At 35.8% G+C, this 22070-nt stretch overlaps 1 protein-coding gene and 1 long non-coding RNA gene across 3 annotated transcripts in view; one reads left to right on the top strand and one right to left on the bottom strand.

Moving 5' to 3' along the window:
* The window catches only part of KLHL1 (kelch like family member 1), a 248999-nt gene extending 245601 nt beyond the window's left edge, over positions 1–3398 (bottom strand). For both annotated transcript variants that reach the window (XM_040540618.1, XM_040540610.1), the window contains exon 1: positions 2740–3398. In XM_040540618.1, the coding sequence (XP_040396552.1) occupies positions 2740–3224 (485 nt within the window). In that variant the 5' untranslated portion in view covers positions 3225–3398. The remainder of the gene's footprint in view (positions 1–2739) is intronic.
* The window catches only part of LOC121061592, a 29682-nt gene continuing 10974 nt past the window's right edge, over positions 3363–22070 (top strand). Inside the window, exons 1-2 of the long non-coding RNA XR_005815174.1 lie at positions 3363–3859; positions 3949–4055. This is a non-coding gene — a long non-coding RNA (uncharacterized LOC121061592). The remainder of the gene's footprint in view (positions 3860–3948; positions 4056–22070) is intronic.

Here is a 22070-nt window from a genome sequence, read left to right as displayed (position 1 = left end):
CCAATGGGACAATCCACATAACCTTGTGTGGATTGCACATTATGCATAGAATCTGTACAATCCACCTGACAGGATGTTCTCTAGAAGTGTACCAAAATAAATAAATAAACTACAGTGTGCTATTACCCAACCATGCTACCCTGTAACATCTCCCAGAATATTAAAAGTAAAATTCAGAATTCAAGATCATTCAGCTGTTTATCTTAGATGTGAAAATAAACTAACTACCAATCCACAAATAGCCCCAGACAGGATTCTGCACATGAGATAGGCTGAAAAAAAATGATTCCAGTACAGAATTGCGTCAAGCAGAGGGGAGCAACCAGAAAAACTTGTCTGGAGATTAAAAACAAAAACAAAAACAAAACAAAACAAAACAAAAAAAAGGCATTTGCACTTGTAGACAGTTATTAAAAGTAGAAGTAGCAATAAATATTTTATTCCAAGGCATGAAGGCATAAAACCAAAGCCTTCTTGTTGACCTGTTCCTCATGTTATATACCACTGCTATACTCCCAGAGGCGTCCTGCTCATGTCTGAAATATTGTGGATATGTTCCATGCTGTGACACATTTAGGTGTTGAATTCTCACTGTTTTCACAAAACAAAAATGCTGCTTTCCCAACAGTCCTAATGTTATAAAGTAGTTGTAAAATGTGTTCAGGACAAAATACCAAGGGGAGCCATGAGCTAACGATTTTATACTAACTGTACCAAAAATGCAAATATTTGTCTGTAGACTTGCTGGAAGTTCAAAAATTTTGGCTCTTCATGCATTTGGTAATTTCTCTCATTAAAAACTGAACTGCAGTTTATACATAGTGTATATATATATATGTATAGCCATATTGAAGTAAAAATTTGGCACTATTTACGAAAAAGACTAATTTCTACAGAATGATGGAGATGCCCCTTGTTAGGGCATAAGAAGATTTTTAGACCACTGAATTTTTATGTAATCAGATACTGGACACTCAAGTACAGAACTGACATTTTTGCAGTATTTGCCATAGCATTCAAAATTGCTACAGGTAAACTAAAAGATCTTGGATGGAAAAAGAGAAAGGAAAGTATCAAACTGTAAACTATCCTAAATATTCTCATATTTCAAAACCTGACATTTTTATTAATAATAAAATGTTATCTCCGTTATTTTTAATTTAAACAAATTTTAGCATATGACTTCAAAAAGATTAGGAGCTACAGATGACGAGATTTGTTGTTTTACCATCAATGAATGAAAAGTGTGGAAGAAACAGACTATAAAAAAACAACAACAGTAAAAGTAAATTGGAGATGTAGTATCATCAAGTACATATGTGATGAGGAAATTCATTCTAGCAAGTCAACCCTTAGAGCCAAATTAAGTAGTGCCATTTAAATTCAGTAAGCTTCTGCCAATATAACAATCTCCAAAGACTCTTAGGTCAGTGATGCACCCAAAATAAAATCTGTAAACTGAGATTATATTTGTGTCAGTTTTTAATCTCTTCTATTCTTTTCCGAAACCCTGGAGAAAAATTTTCTTTTACCTGTCTGTATAGTGTATCTTGATAACATTTTATATTAAATCATATATCAGCATCTATCTTCTTGTTTAGAATAACTACCAATGTTTACGAAAACTAGTGTCACTTTTTATTTTAAAATATAACTTTTGAAATATCATCAGCTATTCTACATTTGTTTAAATGGTGTAGTTTCTATGAAATTTACTACTCTGATAAAGCAATTAAGAATATATGCTTTAGAATATATTCCCTACTTCTCAACTTTGGTCTATAGAAAAACTTAGCATAGGTGAAGTTGGATGTACATGTATGTATATGTATAGCTATGTTAATCCAAACAAATGCATGGTGTTGTCTCTTTACCTAATAAAGTATTTGATACAATAAACTTTACTTTCAATAAGAAGAACATAAATTGTGGCATAAGAATGCCAGGTGTCTTGTTTCTGTTTATAAATACAACTGCATGTTTATTTCCCATAGAAAAAGTAATAAATGACAAGCTAAATGAAATTTAAATTATTTTAACAATGGGGAGATGGGGGCAGGCAGAATTAAACCAGTGAAAAGTTTCTTGTCCTCAGGAATTATTATCTTTATTATAGCATTTCTGGAAACTCTGTCTGAGATACATTTCCCTCTTCTGCTGACTTTAATTTCTCTTTGTGCTGAGGAGGGCAGGGAGACTGAGAAGGTGAAGCAGCTCAAGATTCAAGGAACTTCCATATGAAACAACCAGGCGCTGGATGTGATTTGCTGGCTCTTACGTCTCCTCAGGTGTCACTGGGTTCATGACTCAAATTCTCATTTTTCTCTGACACAATTTCGCTGAATTTCCCAGCTGTTCCCTGACATCTCAGCACCCTGACATGTCGGTACCTGGCGCTACCATTCCCCTGAACTTCTGAGAAAGTTGGATGCCGAGAGCTCACCACCCCCGGGGCTCGGGGCGCTGTCCCGTCCCCCGAAGCATCCTTGGCACATGAGGGATCCTCGGTCCGCCCTCCCTCCCCATCACAAAGCCCCCCAGCCCCCAAAACCCTGCCTTTGGAAGCCCAGGAGCCCTCCTCCCCCGGCTCCGACCACCCTCCTCCAACAACCCAAACTTTCCTCCGTGCGCCCGCGGCCCCCTCACTGCTCCCGGACGGTACCGGCCGCCCCCCATCGGGCCTAGGACAAGCCCCCCCCCCACCTTTCACCCCCCAAACCGCGGCCGCGCAGCCCGTACCTGCGCCCTCCTCCGTCACCTGTTGCCCGGCTGCCGCCATCCGCGCATCCCCCCGGCGCCTCCTCCCGCTCCGCCGGCGCCGGGGGCTTCTCGGGCTCCCGGGCGACCTCCATCCCGCCGGGCGCCGCCTCCGCCTCCTCCTCCTCTTCCTCCTCCAGGGACTCCACGTAGAAGACGGTGCGGGGCGGCGGCGGAGGAGGACCCGGCCCCGGCCCGTGCCCCCCGCCCGGCCGCGGCGTCCCGTTGGGCGGCCCGGCGGCGGTGTAGGAGGCTGAGAAGGGGGATTTCTTCCAGAAGGCGCTGCTGCCCCTCTCCTGGCTCTTCAGCAGGCGGCTCTGGCTCGGCCCCCAGTGCTCGAAGCTGCTGTCGGGCGGCAGGCAGCCGCCCCCCGCCGGGCCGCCCGCCGGCGAGGGGTGGCTGAACAGTTTCCAGCGGAGGCGCAGGATGTGCTTCACGTCGAAGTCTTTCCTGCCGGAGCCGGACATGGTGCCGAGGAGGGACTCGGGGCGGCCGGGCAGGGCCGGGAGGCGGCGGAGGATCGGAGGCTTCTCCGGGCAGCGCTGCGCCTGCAGGGCGAGGGGTGGTGGTGGGCGGCCGGAGGAGGGAGATGCGCGCACACAGGCAGCGCGGAGAGGGAGAGGGAGAGGGAGGATGGAGGGAGGGATGAAGGGATGGAGGGAGCGATGCACAGAGCCGAGAGGAGGGGAGAGGTACCCAGCAGGGAAGGGAGAAGGAGAAAGGGAGCTGACGAGAATTTGCACGGCGATCGGTGGAAAGGGGAGGGGAGAGAGGCAGGAATGAGAGACACCTCTCAGGGGAGACAGCCACTTGCGGGTGAGAGAGGCTGCAAAGGAGCGCTGATCTGATTAACGGGGGAGCGAGCCGAGCTACAGCCCGGAGAGGACCAGCGGCAGCAGCCGCTCCGGGAGGCAGGTGGCTCTTCCTTTGGCTCTTGGAGCTCCGTGACCGAGTGCCGCTGAAGAAGAAGTCAGCTGGAAGCCTCTCTCCACGTCCCGCCTCCCCATCCCATTTCTCAGGGGAGTCCCATGCCTGCGGCTATCTGCGATAGCAAAGCCAGAGAGCTGGCACGGGGTGAAAGCAGGGCTCCTTTATATACGCTGTACGTAGGAGGGGGGAAAAATAATAATTAAAAAAAAATGCCTGTGAGGCTGTCAAGGTCCTCACTGTACAATTTTCTATCTGTCTCAGTGCCTCTCACCAAGCCGCCCCCTCCCCTGCATGTGACGCAGATGTGCTCTGGGGCCATCAGTGTGAAGAGACAGAGGGAAAAAGATGCTTCAGTCTTCCTCATGCAAGTAAGTTGGCAGGTCACTAATTGTCTGTTGTAGCCTCCTGCTCTCCTCTCCCCAGAAGGTTGTTATTTTGGTTCTGAGTCCACTATATAATACTGGGAGAAAAAATAAAGGGAAACAAATGAAGCAGCAGCAGTAGACACAAGAGCATGAATCATAGGAGTACAAACTTAATGGACTGCATGCTGACTGGATGAGGTTACAGGTTAACAATTTATTCTGCAGGCTCCATTCATTAGCCTGTTGGCTCAGTGTTACTTCACTAGTAGAAAACATTGGCTAGAGGGGCGGTGCGTGAAACAGAAATAGCACTACACGTCTGCTTCTTACCTTTTATATATGCTCTTAATGCAGTCTGACAGTGTTAAACCCAAGGGAGGTTCCTTCACAACAGAGAAATCTGCTTAGGAACATCTGCCCACTTGGGACGGATATCGCAAAGTATGCTGTGCATCTGGGACATAATTACAGAATTAAAAGCTTCATGGTGAAATGTGGGAGAGGGGGATATAGGGGTAAAACTGAACTGCATATCATCAGCTGCTAGCGTATGAATCATGATGCCTGCAAAGTTGCTAGCAATAAGAAGATGTACAGAATGCCTGCAATCCACCTGTACTTTAGAAAGTAGCATTTTAAAAGAAGATTTATCCTTAGGAAAGTGAAGAAGAAGATTTACCCCTGCGAAAGTGATGAAAAAAAATATATATTCTCCTCAAGGTACTCTGCTTTGGTCTGCTTTATCCATGTACTTGTGAGCTATCCATTATTTATTTATTTGTTTGTTTGTTTGTTTATTGGTAATAGTTCTCTGTGAATTCAAGAAAAAAAAGTTGAAAGAATTCTTTTCCTCAAACTGGAATGTTTTAATTCCTCATTCGTAAAACACTACAGCTTTAAAAATCCTCCAGAGAAACAGAGAAGTCAAACATTAAGTAACAATTTTATTACTGTTTTATTTAGTTTATCACAGAAGCTGTGCTTCTAGTTACAAACCAATATTAGGGTTACTGTTTCAACTTTGATAAAGGTCTGTATTTAACAGAACAAGAAATTCAGGACACAAAGTCTGGCTTTCAAGGGAAGAAAAATTGCCACTGTGTATTTTAAATATTGATTTATGCCACAACAGCTGGACTGCAAACTCTCTAGTGCCTCAGTTCTGCTCTCAGTATTCAGTGCTAAAAAAAAAAAAAAAAGACAAAAATCCTTCTAAAGCAAACAGAAGAGATGGTTCACTTTTATCCAAGAACTGATCTGAGTGAATATGTACTGCTTGGGAGAGCAGTGGGAAGAAAAGCATAAAAATTTTAATCTAGAATAGGACAGACAACTTTTATAATTTCAGAGACTTTAGAAATGCACCTCTTATGAAAATGTATGTGAAATCATCCATAATGAGTCCTGGTTACTTAATGCCTGGTTATGAGCTCTAAAAGGTGGGAATATGAACATGTAAAATAGTTTTACTCAGTGAATACATAGATAGTATATATCTAATACCTTTTAATTGATTAGGGAAGTTCAGAAATATTCTGAGGAGGATTGCATATTTTCCTTGCTTTATTGTAAATCTTAGACATTTTAAATTCTAAATTAGTATGTTAGTTGATCTTTTGATGTGAACAGTTGACAGATTTTTATTTATTTTCATCTAAACTACACTGCATAGATTTTATGTCTTTATTTCTGTTACCTAGATATTATAAATAGTAATTCATTGTAACATTTTTTTTTCTACGTATACTTCAGAGGTCACTCAATGAATATATTAAAGTATCATCCAACAAAGTGATTGAGTTTTTTATCAGCTTTCTGGTACAAACTAGAAAACAATTATGAAGAAAAAAAGTAAAAAATATTTTAGGTTGTTATTCAGACTTTGTTATTTCAATTATGTCAGTAACTGAAATTGTCTTGGATTATTATTGTTTTTAATAATTAAATTCTCAACTCTTCGGTGTATTCTTTGTAGGTTTTGATATGCATTGTAACATTACTTGATTCTTTCATGTTCTGGTTCATAAACATTTTTTGCAGCTAAGAGATACATTAATTTGGTATGTATACCTGCTTTTTTACAAGCATCTTACACATGTGTGAAGATGTATGAACACTATCATAAATCTGGAAAGATCTTTAATCTTCTTATTCAGATCACATTCATAAGTATAAAGAAAGTATTTTGTTGATGTACACTAAACAAGAGCTAGACCATGAAGAAACTACACCAGAGAAGTATCTGTTGTCACTACATATAATACATGAATAAATTGGTTTCCTTAACATGACGTAAAAAGATGAAACTGTTTTACTTAGTTTTTCAGAATTTCTTTTCTTCTTGTCTCCCTGAAAACACTTTTGACATATGCCAGTGAGGGAAGGACATATTTGAGGCATGACAAGGTGAAGACAAATGTCTTTTAAGTTTCAATTGAAACTTCTGTTATGTAAAATCATTAACTTAACTGTTTAGGTTGTCTAGACTTAGTGTGGTAAGGTGTAACCTTTCTCCTCCATGCAGGAAAAATAAAAGGTATTCTCTGTTGGAGTTTTAGGGACCTTGCTCGTATTCAATACACAATACAAAGAATAATAATTAAATCATTAGTTTATTAGTCAATGATGTCGGACTACTTATATGGTGTTGGCGTGAACATATGAACAGACTTGTGAAAATACACATCTCTAAGTTGCTGAAGGGAAACATTTTGATGCCTTACACACTTCCATCCTTACCAAAGGGGGCAAACCATGAAATGTAGCCAAGATAATAATAAACTTGGGTAAACTGTCACATGTCTGTTGCACACTACAGCATACTGTATTGCATTGTATTTTTGTTCATTGAACAACATGTTTCTGAACTCCTCACCTCTTGCAGTTTCCCCAGATTAATAACCATGCAAAGCTTGAATAACTATAGAAACTTTGCTTGAAAGTGCTCATGGCTCTTTTTCTTTTTCTGTTAGTTAAGTAAAGATATGAAAGTAGTTAATCTCACGGTCTCTTTTTAGGAGTCAGATTCCTGACACTTTCTTTTTGTGTTTCCAGCGGTCTGCAAATGAATTAGTTTCACATAGCTATGTCCTTAAAAAAATAAAAAAAAGTTTCATGTTCATTCTTTGTAGGAAAAATGGCCTAGAGGTATACATTCTTTTAATAAATCTTCCAAGCAATAAAGAACACTTCCAATGAAGACGACCTTGTAGTAGGTGTCCAAACTGGTCAGATTTGATTAACCCTCTTTTTTTTTTTTTTTTATTTTTCTTCCCATTGCAAAACTTGTTATTTATTTTTGTTTTTCAGATATTTTACATTAAGCTGTTTACATGTTTTACCCTGTACCCCAAGGAGAATTAGTAGATCAGAAATAAAGATAAATTGTAGTTGCATTAATTGAAGAAGAAACAGCATACAAGGTAATTTGCTAACAGTACCCTTAGAGTTATGAATAGTCATATTATATGTGCATCTCCACATTACATTTACATAAAGTCCAATGACATATAGCAAGTGAATTTGAAGGTGATGAGCATTCATGTTACTGTGGACCAATCATTACTAGCAAGAGAAGGCATTATTAATAAGAGAAGGGATATGCCTGTCAGCAAACTAAAATTATTAAAGGTAATTTTGTCATTTAATTTTAACTTGTCATGTATTTTTAATCCAGAAGACACTAAATCTTGCTGAACAAAAGCAGAAGAAGAAAGAGGAGACATGAATGTGCTTAGAATAGGGATGATAATAGAATGAATGATTTTAAAACAATTCTCACTTGAATGTGAGAATTCCTGCATGAATGAATGAACGTGTACTTCAGTTATAAAGACAGTGATTTTGTAGGTGGTTAATCATGCATTCAGGAGCAAAAATTTGAGGGTGTTAAAAAGATGCTGTGAAACAGATCTATAGAATACACAAAAGAGTAGAGAAAGAAATTGATGGGACTGGACATCCATTGAGAGATCAAAACTTACTGGAGAAAGTGGCAGTGTAGTATGTGATAAACAAATGAAGAATGCATTTGACTTAGTCTTTAAAGTTCTGTCATATATACTTTTGTCCTTTCTGAAATGTAGATATATTGTACAGGTAAGTAAAATATGAAACCGGGGAAAGATGGTAATAATGGGAAACTAAACAGTTATTTTGTAAATACCATACATATACGTTGTCAAGAAATGGAGTTTCAAGCTGTTGATCAGATTTTCCTCTCAAAGTACCGTAAATATAGAATAGAATCACAGAATCATTTAGGTTGGAAAAGACTTCTAAGATCAAGTCCAACCTTTAACCTAGCACTGTCAAGTCTGTCATAAACCATGTCCCTAAGCACTGCATGTACATGACTTTTAAATACATCCAGAGATGGTGACTAACCCATTTTCCTGGGCAGCCTGTTCCAATGCTTCACAACACTTTCAGTGGAGAATTTTTTTCCTCGTATCCAACCTAAGCCTCCCCTGGTACAACTTAAGACCATTACTTCTTATCACTTGGTCCTTGGGAGAAGAGACTGACCTCTACCTCGCTACAACCTCCTTTGAGAGGTCTACAGAAATGACTAAAGCAAGGCAAGATAGCCACACTTAGTAACTATGATTGTTTTCTAATGGCAAGGATGGAATAACAAAGCCAGACTAACACTAAACTAAAACTTACTCGCTTGTCAACTCTTCTGTATTTATTTTTTTTTTTTTTCTCTAGTGGGTTTTCAACTGAGATTTCACTTTTGAGAATGTTTGTTTTTACATACGTAAAAAGGTTGTCATATTATTTCTCAAAATTAACAGTGAGTTAGGACAGTACTGGTAATTGTGGTCACATGACTAACTACATTTATTTTAGGGAATAACAAAAATTACTTCTCCAAAGTTGTTACTTACTGCCTTCTTAGTAATACTGGGTAAAATAATGATGGATTAATTGCTCCCAGTGGTGACTGGAGCAACACATTTTATTCTGCATTGCAGGAGCCTAGAAGAGCCCAGTCAGTTACCAGTTTGAAGGACAGTCACTTTTTAAACCATTTCATTGTGATCACAAGCAGTTGTATAAACATACCCTAAAGCAGTTTTTAAATGTTCAGAGAATTTCACTTAAGAAGAGTAAATGCTACATGATTTGTCAGTGATAAAGATTCATAAGTAAACTAAAGACAGAGAACATAAAATTATAAAACCAGAGTAATAGTTTTTAATCTTAGAATAGTAATATGTCACTGTCTTTAAGCAAATTTAAAAAAAAAATAAGATTTTTATTCTAATTCCAAAATCAGTTCCCACAAGTTCTCCATTTGCAATAATTGTCACTTATCTCAAGAAATGCATAATTCCTTTATACCAACAGTTCCCATGATGGCTATAGATGACCCTTATTTGAAAAATTTGTCAACGCTTTCTTTCCAAAATAATGTTCAAGAGAAATAGTGGAACTAGATCTAGTACAGTTTTGGAAGTGCACACATGTTTGTGTGGCTATGCCATATTCCACCATTTGGAAGCCATTCATTTGTAACATTTGCTAATCCACATGGAAGCTGTTATAATCAATTTTAGGTGATAGCATTTCAGTATCTTACTAAAATCACTGTGTTGTTTTGTTTTGATTTAAACACTTTTGGCAGTGCTTCGGTGAATGAGTAGTCTACCCATGGAAATTCTGGTGATGCAAAGAAAGGATACTTTTTCTTAGCTAGACTCAATAACAGGGGCTGTCTTTTTTTTTTTTTTTTTCCCCCTTTTCCTTTTTTCTTGTTCCTTCTGTGACTCAGAACCTTCTCAGAGCTGTCTTGCTTTCATGTTCTGTTCAAAAAATATTCAGTTTCTTGGTGTTCTTTTATTTAACATTTATTAATCTGAAGTAAAAGCTTCTGTCAAATTATATATTAGAAAATAACAACAATGAAGATTGTAAAATAGGCTATAAAAACAAAAAAAATCTATAAATTTACCACTACACATATATTAGTAAATTAAATTAGAATTAATTAGATTTAACAGAGTCAATGGAGCTGGTATAAGATGGTCAATACTGATAAGCATTACCACAGTCACTAAAGTGGTTTTGGATTGTACAAACTAGCATTCTCAGAAACTAGTTCAGGAATTAGCATAAGTCAAGAAACATGCTCATTAGGCACATTGGAAATAGCCACTGTTTTAGAGGATAAGAGCATTTAGCCATATGGATGTAAATTGTGCCATGCCGTTTGGCCTGAGTCCCAGAGCCTGAGGAGAGCAGAGAACAGGCACTAGGACATTTTATCTACTGTTTTAGATATGACCTTACGATACTTATATTTCAGCTTACAGGTTCCTTTGAAGAAAAAAAAAACAAAACATGCATATATATATATATATGTTTTCAGAGGTGTTTCACCCTTGAAAACCTTTTAATATTTGACAGAAAATTTCTAAACAATTTCTAGAGTTCTCTTAAGAATGAAAAGTAGTAAGGTAAAAGCAGATTTATAATGCCACATCATCAAAGAAGTTATCTTTTGAGTAACTTTACAAGTTGATATGGCCTTCTCCAGCATCTGAATAAGCAGCAATCTTAATCAATGTCAGAAGACATTGGGATGTAAAGTGAATACAGGAGAGTCGCTGAATATGAAGGAAAAATTTTGGTCGGTTGAGTTGAATAATAAGCATGTTTTTTTGGTATTCACCCACAACTCATAGTAGGTATTTTGTAATGTCACTCTGTGGCTGGATTATTTTAAAAGGAGTGTTTCTTTTCATAATCTGACTCATAAATTTATTCCTTGCTTTATTTAATAGGAATACATACTATCCCCATAGAATGTAATTTTAAAAATCAAAATATTTTCTCTAAATAACAGGGAATCAGATGATTTTAATTTTAAGAATCTTGTCTGATAATATTATTTACCTTCTAAATGACAATTTTTTGTAATCAGTAGGAAAGTGGGTAAGTGGAAAGTAGAAAATATGAACTGTACTCTATTGCATATAAACAGTTTCATTTTGAGGAATAAATAAATAACATACCATTGTTCAGATTAACACTAGTGGTAACAAATGTAGTAATCTTATATTTGTATATTAAAGTTTTGTTATTTTAGAAATAATGTGATGAACACAATACTGATTTGAGTGTTGTTTTTTTTATGTATTTCTAAATGAATATTTTCCTCCTGCAGCATACAATAAAACAGCTTGAAGTACAGAACAGCAATTAAATTATTTTAACTTTTTTTTTTTTTTACTTTGCAGTTGAAAAGTAGGAGCAAAAGTTCTGTTATGAAACTGTATCAAGATAAAATAATCTAGAAATTTCTCTACATCTCATTCGCACAGAATTAAGGAATAAATCATGTTGCTCTTTAAATGAATGCTACTGAGACTGAGTATTAAAACAAACAACATAGGATGATCATGTCTATCACTTTTTCTCTAACTCATAGTCTCATTGCCCTTTGGGTAAAGATTCCTGTCTGTACTGCTTTCATCACTTATGGATATATGCACTCAGAAGAGAATCGTTTCTCTGTTTTCAGGTGTGTCTCATGTAAGGGCCCTGTCCTCATAGAGGTGTCTTCTGTTGCTTGGGGTGTTGTTTAGCATCGGACTTCCAGTACCTTCCAGTACATCAATACTTCTCTTATTTTCTGTTCTCAGTAGATGGTTTTGTAGACTGTGAAAAACTGTATACTTCCAGTTTAGGAAGTTACGTTTTTTCCCCACAAGAAATAAAATTTCTAGTTGCAACTGAGATTCTTGTGCCAAATGCCTTGTTACGTTTGTAAAATAAGTAGAAATTTTGACATTACAGACCACAGTCATTGCCTCTGTTGTTCTCCAGATATGGAGGATGGTCGGGCAGCTTCTGACTTCATGATCAACTAGAAGAATCTTTACTTGTGGGAAACCTAACAAAGAAATTCATATATAGCAATACTGAATCTCTGAATGCTATTTTAATTTCTAAGTAACTGTTAATGACACTGAAGTCTTTATTTGCTTTGCATATCATTGTGTTGTGTCTTGGAATACCATAGTCAAATAACTTGTTCAAAACTTCAGTAAGAAGTTACAATATTTCCTATGAAATTATTTTATTTCTTTAAAGGAATTCTTCAGCATTTAGGAGCAGAGTAAACTCTTGTATATTTCTATTGCCCTACCTTTTGAAAATGAAGGGTGTGGGATTTTTTTTTTTTTTGTAATTATATTTATATGTACTCTTTCCAGTGTCTCACCAAATTAAAAAATCAGATATTTTAGATATATATATATATATTTTTAATCTACTTATTCATTCTTTCATTTGAACTGTATATCACTCCTGAGAGAAATTCAAAAGCTACCTGGAGATGGTTCTGGGCAAGCTTGTCCCTGCTTGACCAGGGGGGTTGGACTAGATGACCTCCGGAGTCATCATGTCCCTTCCAACCACAGCTATTCTGTGATTCTCTGTCTGCATTTTTTTTCCCATGTAAAACGTTTTGCAATTCAAATGAGATTATTATAATTGCTTGAACAACTTAAAAACATAGTCTTCTGTCCAAATTCTGTGATAAGTGTTAAAATTGAAGTTCAGGATCACAGAGTGCTTCAAATTTCCCCTTTCTACCATACAATACAAAAGCAATAACTGTATGAACACTATTTGTTTTTTTAAATATTTTACCATATAGTATTATATGTTGAAGTTTCACATAGTTATAATTGTTCTTGTATACAGAATGGCTTTCCTACTGTGATTTCTTTGATTTTACCTAATTAACTACACTACATTTTTTAACCCTTTGGCCACAATCTTTTATCCTCTGATAATGTCATAGATTTCAGTGTCATAAGACCATAATTTCTGTCATAGTGAATACATTTTAACTTCATATTTTGACATAGTGACTTATCAGTGAAATTATACATAAATGACACTGTGGAATTATAGAATAGAGATGAGCATAAAGATGAGTCTAAGCTTTTCTCCTCAAAGCTGAATTAGCTACAACTATTTTTGACATGCTTGTCTGCTTTTTTAAAAAATGCTTATGATAGAAAGTCTACAATTTGCCTAAATAATTTATTCTAGTAATTTATAACAGATACATCTGGCTATACGTAAATTAAATGTATATGTAAAATGGAGAAGTGCTATATAAATTGAGTTTGACAGTTGGATTACAACATATAACTAATAAGGAGGTATAAGTAACAAGACTTTTGTGATGGCCAGACTGTGTGTCCAACTGTCCAATAGGAGTTACATCTATATCTATCTCTCTCTATATAGACTTGCTTGAACTTCAGTAGGAAGAAACCTACGGAAAAGGAATTTTGCTGTTTCTGATGAGAGGAAAGGCCTTTGAACTGAAGAAAGTTCTAATTGATAGAATCATTTTGTTTGGTAACCTTTTGAATAATTGTCTTATTTGCCACAAAGTTTTGCATATTCTGTTTGACATTGAGGCTGCAGTTTTTAAATGGAGGTTAAACAATCTTTCATTTAATAATCTTTAAAGCTACAAGGGCATTACTGTCAGCTTTTTTGTTATGTTTTGGTTTGGTTTTGTTTTTGTTTTTTGAAGATAAACAACTTCATATTCTCAAGATCATTTGAATTTTAATGTAGTCTCCAAAGCCTAGAATAATCTGAAGTGATCTGCAAATTGAATGGTGTACCTTTACTTTCTGTGCAGTTAAACTAGATGATCTTTGAAGGTCCCTTCCAATTGAACTATTCTATTCTATTCTATTCTATTCTGGTCTGGTCTGGTCTGGTCTGGTCTGGTCTGGTCTAAAATGGTAAATATATTGAACAGTATTGAAGTAAAAATAAACACAGTGCTCAGCATTTATTCTTGATTCATTATAATAACAGCTGAGTACAGTTTTCCAACTATTTATACACTCACCTTGCAACAGTTTTTTGTTTGTTTGTTTTTTTCCTTCACTATAAATTTCTAGCTCATTTAATAGTATGTAGAATAGTACTAGGTACGATCTGAAACAGCCATTATTTCAACCATACTCATGAAATGTGGTATCCTGTTGAAGGAAGTTTTGTTGTTACAGCATGATTTCTTGGCTGACAGTAAACACCTTTTTATTTTATCAAGATATTTTTCCTCAACTGGAGTTAGATAACTGTGGCATTTTCCCTCCCTTTTAAAAAATGAGTATGTTTGCTCTTTTCTAATCTTCTGGAAGATCATCTATTCTCTTCATGCTTTCAAAGATAATGCTAACATGAGATTTCTTCATGTTTTTTTCATGTATATTTACATGAAATCTGTCTTCAGTGATTTCTGAAAGCTTGATTTCTTAACATTGGTATAATTTCTAAATTTGGAGAGAAATAACTTGTTTCCCAAAACAAAATTGGAATTTAACTACTCAACAATAAATGTAGATTTTTGATTTTTTGATTGAATGTAGATTTTTGATTTTTGATTTGTGAAGATTTATATTAGTGTCTTTAAAGATAGCTACCCACTCACATTCCCAAGAGACTACCAGAGAATTTTGGTACTAGTTTCCTAAACACATAAAGCACATAACAATTAATCATAAATTAAATATCTTTGTTAAATAGGCAGTATGTCACTCTTGAATAAACTGGCTCATATACCTCTTAATACTTAGTAAAATGTGCATTAAAATCAAATATGAATTTCAGATATAATTTAAACTTTGTTGTAGATCACTTATCTCTTGGTAATGGAAAAAATGTATTCCAGTTAATTGGAATTTATGTGAAATACTGTCCTAATTAAATATAAATTAGTATTCATTAACATTTGGCAATAAAAATCTCTTGGAAAACACCCCAAAATGGCATTCATTTTTATTCCCATAAATAGCATGGGTTTTCCATTTCAAACCAATTGATAAGACACCCCCCTCCCCCCCCAAAAAAAGTATAAAATTACAAGCCTCAGTACAACAACGTGTCTTAGTTATCCAGGTTCAATATTTAATTTTTAATGTTGATTTTAGTATCTTAATTGAATTTACAATATATATAAATGTATCACATATTTGAAAATAAATACTCCCACCCACAACAGTGAGAGTTCTGATACCTGGAAAACCTAAATAAAGTAGGAATATAAAATAACAACTCAGAAGAAAAGGACCTGCCTGAAAGTGTCATCTGTTTGAGCTAACACTGATCAAGACATATGTGAGTTAATTAGGCATCTTCATGGAAGAGTTTTGGAACTGAAAGCCCAACAAATGGCAGTGGAATTTATGATGGTTATGTTTGTTTGAACATTTGTTTGAACATAAATTATTTAGGATATTTCTGCTGATAAGAACAAAAATGCAGAACCCAAAATTTGATGGAATATGTTGAAAAACATAGCAATTTACATGTAAATCCAGGTCTTTTTTTTTTTTTTCTTAGTAAATTTATAAGGAATTTATGTATCCTAAGTGATTTTTTTTCTTTTAATCTGCCTTCATGTTGTTTCTTCCTTTTTTATTTCTTACAATAATTAAGCATTTTGCTGTAATTTGATCACACAGTATCCTGTTTTATCCTCTGTACTGTACTATATGAAATTCGAAATATTCCATATTCCATATTTTCAATTATTTTTTTCATTATTGAATATGCTAAAGGCCTAGAGGAACAAATTCTTCATTGAACTTTGTAATATTAAAAGAGGAGGATAGACCTGTAAGAAACTAGGATGGGAACTTTCATTTTATTTCAATTATTTGGGTAGAATTCTGTTACTTCTTTCTGAAAGTTTGTGTTCTTCCTTGTTTGCATTAATCATATATTACCCCATAAATTTAATGTCTTCTTTTGAAACAAGTGTAGAATTCTAAGGAAAATGAGATGAATAGGCTGTGTTGTGGTTTAACCTGGCAGGTAGCTAAGCACCAACAGCCTCTCAGCAGGATAGGGGAGAGAATTGGGGGGAAAAAAATGTAGAAGCTGGTGGGTTGAGATAAAGACAGTCTAATAGGACAGAAAAGGAAGGGAAAATAATAATAAACAAATATACAAAGCAAGAAAAGCACAATGCAATTGCTCACCACCCACTGACAGATGCCCAGCCTGCCCCTGAGCAGTGCAACCCCACCCCCACCCCAGCCAGCCACCCCAGTTTTATTGATCAGCATGACACCATGTGGTATGGGATGTCCCTTTGGTCAGTCTGGGCCAGCTGTCCTGGTTCTGTCCCCTCCCAGCTCCTTGGGCAACCCCAGCCTCCTTACCGGCAGGGCAGTGTGAGGAGCTGAAAAGTCTGTAAGCAGTACTCTGCAACAAATATCAGTGTGTTGTCAGCATTATTCTCATCCTAAATCCAAAACAAGGCACCATACCAGCTACTATGAAGAAAATTAACTTCATCCCAGCCAAAACCAGGACAGGTAGTTATGATATAAGCATTTCTGTACATAAGCATGTAGACAAAGTATATGATTTATACACAGACAGAGGTAGAACAGGTATGCAGAACATTTTTATGCTCTCAAGTTTACTTCATGGTAAAGATGAAGGTAATAATTATTTATCATTCTTGAAGCAATAGATTCTACAACTGGTGAAGCATTTGACTCTCAGCTCAATAAATTACATTTTTTTGTGGTTTATTTGTGTTTTTTCAAAGTAAGCATTACATATTGAATGTTCTACATGTAGATCATAGAGACTCCATCAAAAAAAAAAAAAAAAAGAATTTCATGAATAGTTTCATGAATAATATGAGAAAGGTCTTAATTTGACCTCTCTGGATCAATAAACTTTCATATCACTTTTCCAGTGAGTGTCTTTTCCTTATAAAGAATTACATAAGTTGCTAAAAAACTGAAATCTGACTTGCATTAATTGCATGGCAAGGTTTGTTTCAAAATGTTAATCTTGTTAGCAATGAGGGGCAGGTGCAGATGCTGTCAGAAGCAAGACCTATCCTGGAGATACCACTGATTTACCTGTCCAGGTATGTTCCTATAAGACACAGAGAGAACTCTGCCCAAGCCATCCTGCCTCTAGGGTTGAGTCCTGTGTTATGCTCAGCGTGACAGGCTTTGTCTATGGTCCTGATTTAGGCTACAGTGATCAAGTGCAGGACTTCCCAGCAGGTATCCCCAGGCAGCACTGGTCTCAAGATTAGCATACTTTATACTGCTTTTTTTTCTTTATCTTGACCTTCCTTTATGCTACCTTTTGTCTCCCTTTCTCAGACCTAGCTCATCCCAGCAGCCTTTAATTACTTTTTTTTTTTTTTTTTTTCCCTGTTGGTCCCAGTTTTATCCTCATCCAAATTGGATATTTCTGCTACCATTACCAACGTAACCTCAGCCTTGTAGGTTATTATTGACATGTCTGCCTAGCCACTGCTGGTTTGTGTACTACCGACCATCCCAAAGGTTCCCAATACTTCCAATTACCTGTGGCATTCTCAGATAACTCTCCCTTAACCACCTGTACATACCTGCCATGCCTCTTGGTGCTGTCTCTAATTTATGTCATCTTCTCACACTGTTACCTGTCAAATCCAGCAATTTCTCATGTCATGTCATGTCATGTCATACTCAATTAACTTAATCTCAGGGCAGGGTCTAGCCAGCAGCCTCAACATTGTCTTGCAGTCCTAAGACTCCATGTTTTATGTAACTTTGCAGCTATTTAAAGCCAACCTTCATGCCCATCAAAACTTATTTTAAGTATGCACACTTATAATACTTTTAACACAGGTAACCAGAAGGACCAAAATGTCAATGATAAAAGCACTATAAAAGAAACAGAGATTAAGCGCCCATCACTTCTGTGCACTTCTTTCTGCCATATCTGTAGTCAGCAAACTTTTCCAGAAACACCACCGGTAATATATGATATTGAGGGACCTCAGATAAGTATAAGACCTCAGGTCTCAGATAAGACCTCACAGATATCACTGTGGTTTTGATTCCTTTTCTTAAATACTCCGACCCTAAATAAAAATTTTACTTGTATATTGTTACCATATCTAATACATTGGCACTATAATCTGTCATGCTTTGCTTGTTGTTTGTTTCTTTATGAAGTGTGACCTTGTAATCTCACTAAAATATATCCATTCTGTAAAAGTATACTTTAAAATCTTTAAGTTAAAAAAAAAAAGATTACAAAGCTGTCCCCGATAATTTTGCAATCCATTGTATTTGTATTTTGTGTTAAGATTTGCCGTAAGTAGGAGAATGAGATACTGTAGCTAAATAAAAAGAAAGTCTATAGCTATGAACACTACAGACAGAACTGATTTCACTGTTAAGGTGTAATTAAGAGGAAACTTTGATTTTAATTTAATTTAAAAGTGCACTCAAAGTTAATTCCAGTTTCTGAAGTATTGATTATTCCTTTTGCGCTCTCCTTTACTATACAGAAAACTATACGGAAAATTACCACCAAAATTTAACTGTACAGAAAATTACCACCAATTGCTGGAGTTTTACCTTGAGAACTTAAAATGAATATCTCTGTTTTAACTATACACTATGGTGGGTTTTGTTGTTGTTGTTGTTGTTTGTTTTTTTCATTTATTTATGAAATAAAACATGGCTGAAACATAGTTGCTAATTCAAGTATTGTAATCTTTGCATTAAACTGCAAAAAAAAAAATATTTGTTTTTAAAAAATCTGTGGAAGTAACAGATCAGTGAATTTGATTTTCTCTACATACATTGCCCTGAACTTGATCCTCCTGTGAATGTGCTTTAACTGTGAGCAGTTTTTAGGCTTGCTGCTCATGTAGAGAGCATATGCACAGACTATGCTCTCTAGTTCCTGTGCACTGTCTTCTTTCCAAATGGGTTTTGGATGTTAAGATAGATCCTTCAGGATAGTGTCATGGCCAGAAGAATGAACATAGAACAAAGTAGGCATGGTGTTGCAGAAGGTGGGAATTAACTCCACACTTAAAATTGCATGCAGTTGGCTTTTATATGTGGTTTTGAAAGCTAAATACTAAATTTTACATTAGGGTCAATGGTATTTTTGGGCACCATTCAGTTGCATCAGCATTCAGAGAGATCTAACAGATGACAGCGGCTCAAGTCACAGCTGCGTAAGGTACCTAAAGACAGCTGTCTGTTTTTGAAATTGGAGGCATTTCATTAGGTATTGCCTATTTGTTAAAAAAAAAAAAAAAAAAAAAAAAAAAAAGTACTATTTTAGCTTATTCTTGGTATAGTGTATCCAACTTCTTTTCAATGTTATTACTTGCCTGGGCATTCTATTTGTGTATTTACACAACTCAAATTCTGAAGTGTCATATTAGCTCTCAGAACAGAACTAAGCATAGACAGACAGAAATGTAATGTCTTAGTCCTTTATGTGCTTGGAATTTGAATGGCACATCAATCACTAAGTTCACTTATCAGTATTCCTTTACCTATATGTTCAGATTCACACAGATACTAGAAACAATACGTAACCAAATAAGTCAAACTTATTTTAAATTTCAAGCAAGTTAATGTCCAGCATAGCTTATTGAAGCACAGACTAACATCATTAAACTACCAAGTCATATTGAAATGGTAGTCTCCCTGCTGTAGGGATAACAATTGAACTTGGTAATGTGCCCTGTAGAGTACATGTGTGGACTACTTTTGGCGAAGTGAAATTCAGTAAAAGCCCTGTAAGTCTGAAAACCAGTGGTGCTACACAAATGGCAATATAAACAATAAGATGGAGAGGAGTTAAGGAAAAAGTCAACACAGACACAGACACACACACACACAAAACCAAAACAATAAACACTAGATCTGGCATTTGACAATGGTTTTGTTCCTTCTGTTGTTTTAAACATTCTTTTTGGTCTTCATGAACTTTTAGAAATGATACACCCTGGCAAAGCAATAGAAGAAAGTGGAAGAAGAGTACGTGTTAAAAGACTTTGGGGAAAGAAGGAACCTTTTCACAAAATGCATGTCTTTTCTTAGAGTTGGTCGTGAGCTTACTGATGAAGATTTATGGAATGCTTTTCCTCCCTGTTATTTTAATTAAATTTAGAGAATATGCTTAAACATACAAAAATTTTTAACCAGAAGCTTTCAGAAGACTTTCCTAGGATTTCTTTTTAATTAAAAACAGAGAAAAATGGTTTGCAATATGTTAGCCTGGCATTTAATAAGAAGATCCAGAATCATAAAAAATGTACCCAGTTCTAAAAATAATATTTTTTGTTCATTCTTACTTGAACAACCTGAATAATTACTCTGCCTGTATAAAATTTTAAATCAATAAGATATAATTAAAATATTTTTCTGTCATACATTTCTCATTGTGACCACCAAAGATAACATCCAGAATTATGTAGTCCAAAGAAGAAATCAGAATTCGCACAAATCCTCTTTTATGCACTCATCCTTATAAGTCATGTTTATTAGGGCTCTCTTTTTCTTTTTTTTTTTTTGCCAGGCTCTTTGGGAAAGTAAATGTAGACTAGGAATTCTTTTTGTTTGTTTGTTTCAGAGAAGCAATTAAAGCTGTCTACTCAAAAATACGTCAATCCAATTTCATGAAATAAATCAGTGCAATTATGGTAAATGCAAAATCTCTTCTATTGTAGTTTCAAAAATTCTTGACATAATTGCTTTGGATATACTTTGTTTATGAATAACTCATTTTGAAACAATAAGAAGTACAATTAACAATGTATTGCTATAATAAGCACATTTCCGGCAAGATTAATATAGTCCAATAATATATATATAAACAAACAGCATAAGTGTTGTCTGAAATTAATATGGGATTAGATCCAGGAAGGAATTTAGACACTGTGCATATTATTGCAGTACCTCATTTTTAAGTCTAGTTTTCAGATGCACTTGTTGTAGACTGAAATCCCAGTCATTTTGTTACAGTATTAGCTTCCTAAACAAAGTTACTTATTTGAGATTGACAAAGACTGGATTATTGAATGATGAGCCAATAATTAGTGAATAGTAAGAAGTATCTGTTCAGTGTGATTACTCTTTAGACAATACTGATCTCCAGGGAGGCTGTTCTCTCCACTCATGATTAATAGCCCGTCTCCTTAAGATACAGAGCACAACAAGAGTTTTGCTTCCCTTTCACACGGCAGTTTTATTAGGACAGATGAAGATTCTCTCCCCTCTTTGCAGATTTAAATTTACTTTTTCTATTATTTTTTTTTTCATATGACCTATCCTCCATGCTATTGTGAAATGAAGAGGCAATTTGAAGAGCAAGATATAAAAGGGAAGCACGAATAAGTTACTGGAGCAAGATCTTATTAAGACAATATATCTATTAAATCTGTCCTTTATAGTCTCTTAAGATGTAGTTCTCTGCGTACTCCTGAAAATATCTTCAAAGATTAGTCACGTTTACTCCTATGTAGTCCAGGTTTTAATACCATTTTAGAAAAAAATATCACATGCTTTTGATAACTATTCTTCTGAATCCTGTGATTTCTTCTTGTTTATTTATGTATGCCACAGCTTTTCCTACAATCACTTCACTTTCAGGAAAAACCTTTACAGAGCCCTTTGCAGAAAGAATTCTGCTCTAAGAACTGATTTCTTGCATGAGTTGAAGATTCAAGTATATAAAGTTAAGTACTTTGAAAATATTTAGCATATAGTAAGAAGATTGGAGTCTGTAACTTTGAATAGAGAGTTTTATAAAATATAATTTTGGCCTGTAGCAGAGAACAAGGAAAAGATATAGAACTATGCTCTATGCTCAAAACTGTGCTTGGCTCCCTCTTGGATGCCAGTATTTCACATTGCATATGAAATACGCAATATGGTTGCATATTTCAGAACTGTTACTTTCCTGTTTGTCTTCGACTTCTCCCAGGAATTCTTCACACTTTGTAGCTAAATTGAACTTTTTTTTTTTTTTTTTTTTTTTTTTTTTACTGAGTGAAAAAAAATAGAGTTTGCAGTTTAGTTGCCATATTTGTGACTTAAAATCTGAATGGACTGCTAATTTCTTTAGCTGTGTCTAAATAGTAATAACATAAGCATTCCAAGGCAACACTTATTTTATCTAGTGCACCTTGGTGCA

Source organism: Cygnus olor, chromosome 1, assembly GCF_009769625.2.
Source record: "Cygnus olor isolate bCygOlo1 chromosome 1, bCygOlo1.pri.v2, whole genome shotgun sequence".
NCBI lineage: Eukaryota > Metazoa > Chordata > Aves > Anseriformes > Anatidae > Cygnus > Cygnus olor.
Note: the sequence above shows the minus strand (reverse complement) of the source record. Positions and strands in the feature narration are given on the sequence as shown.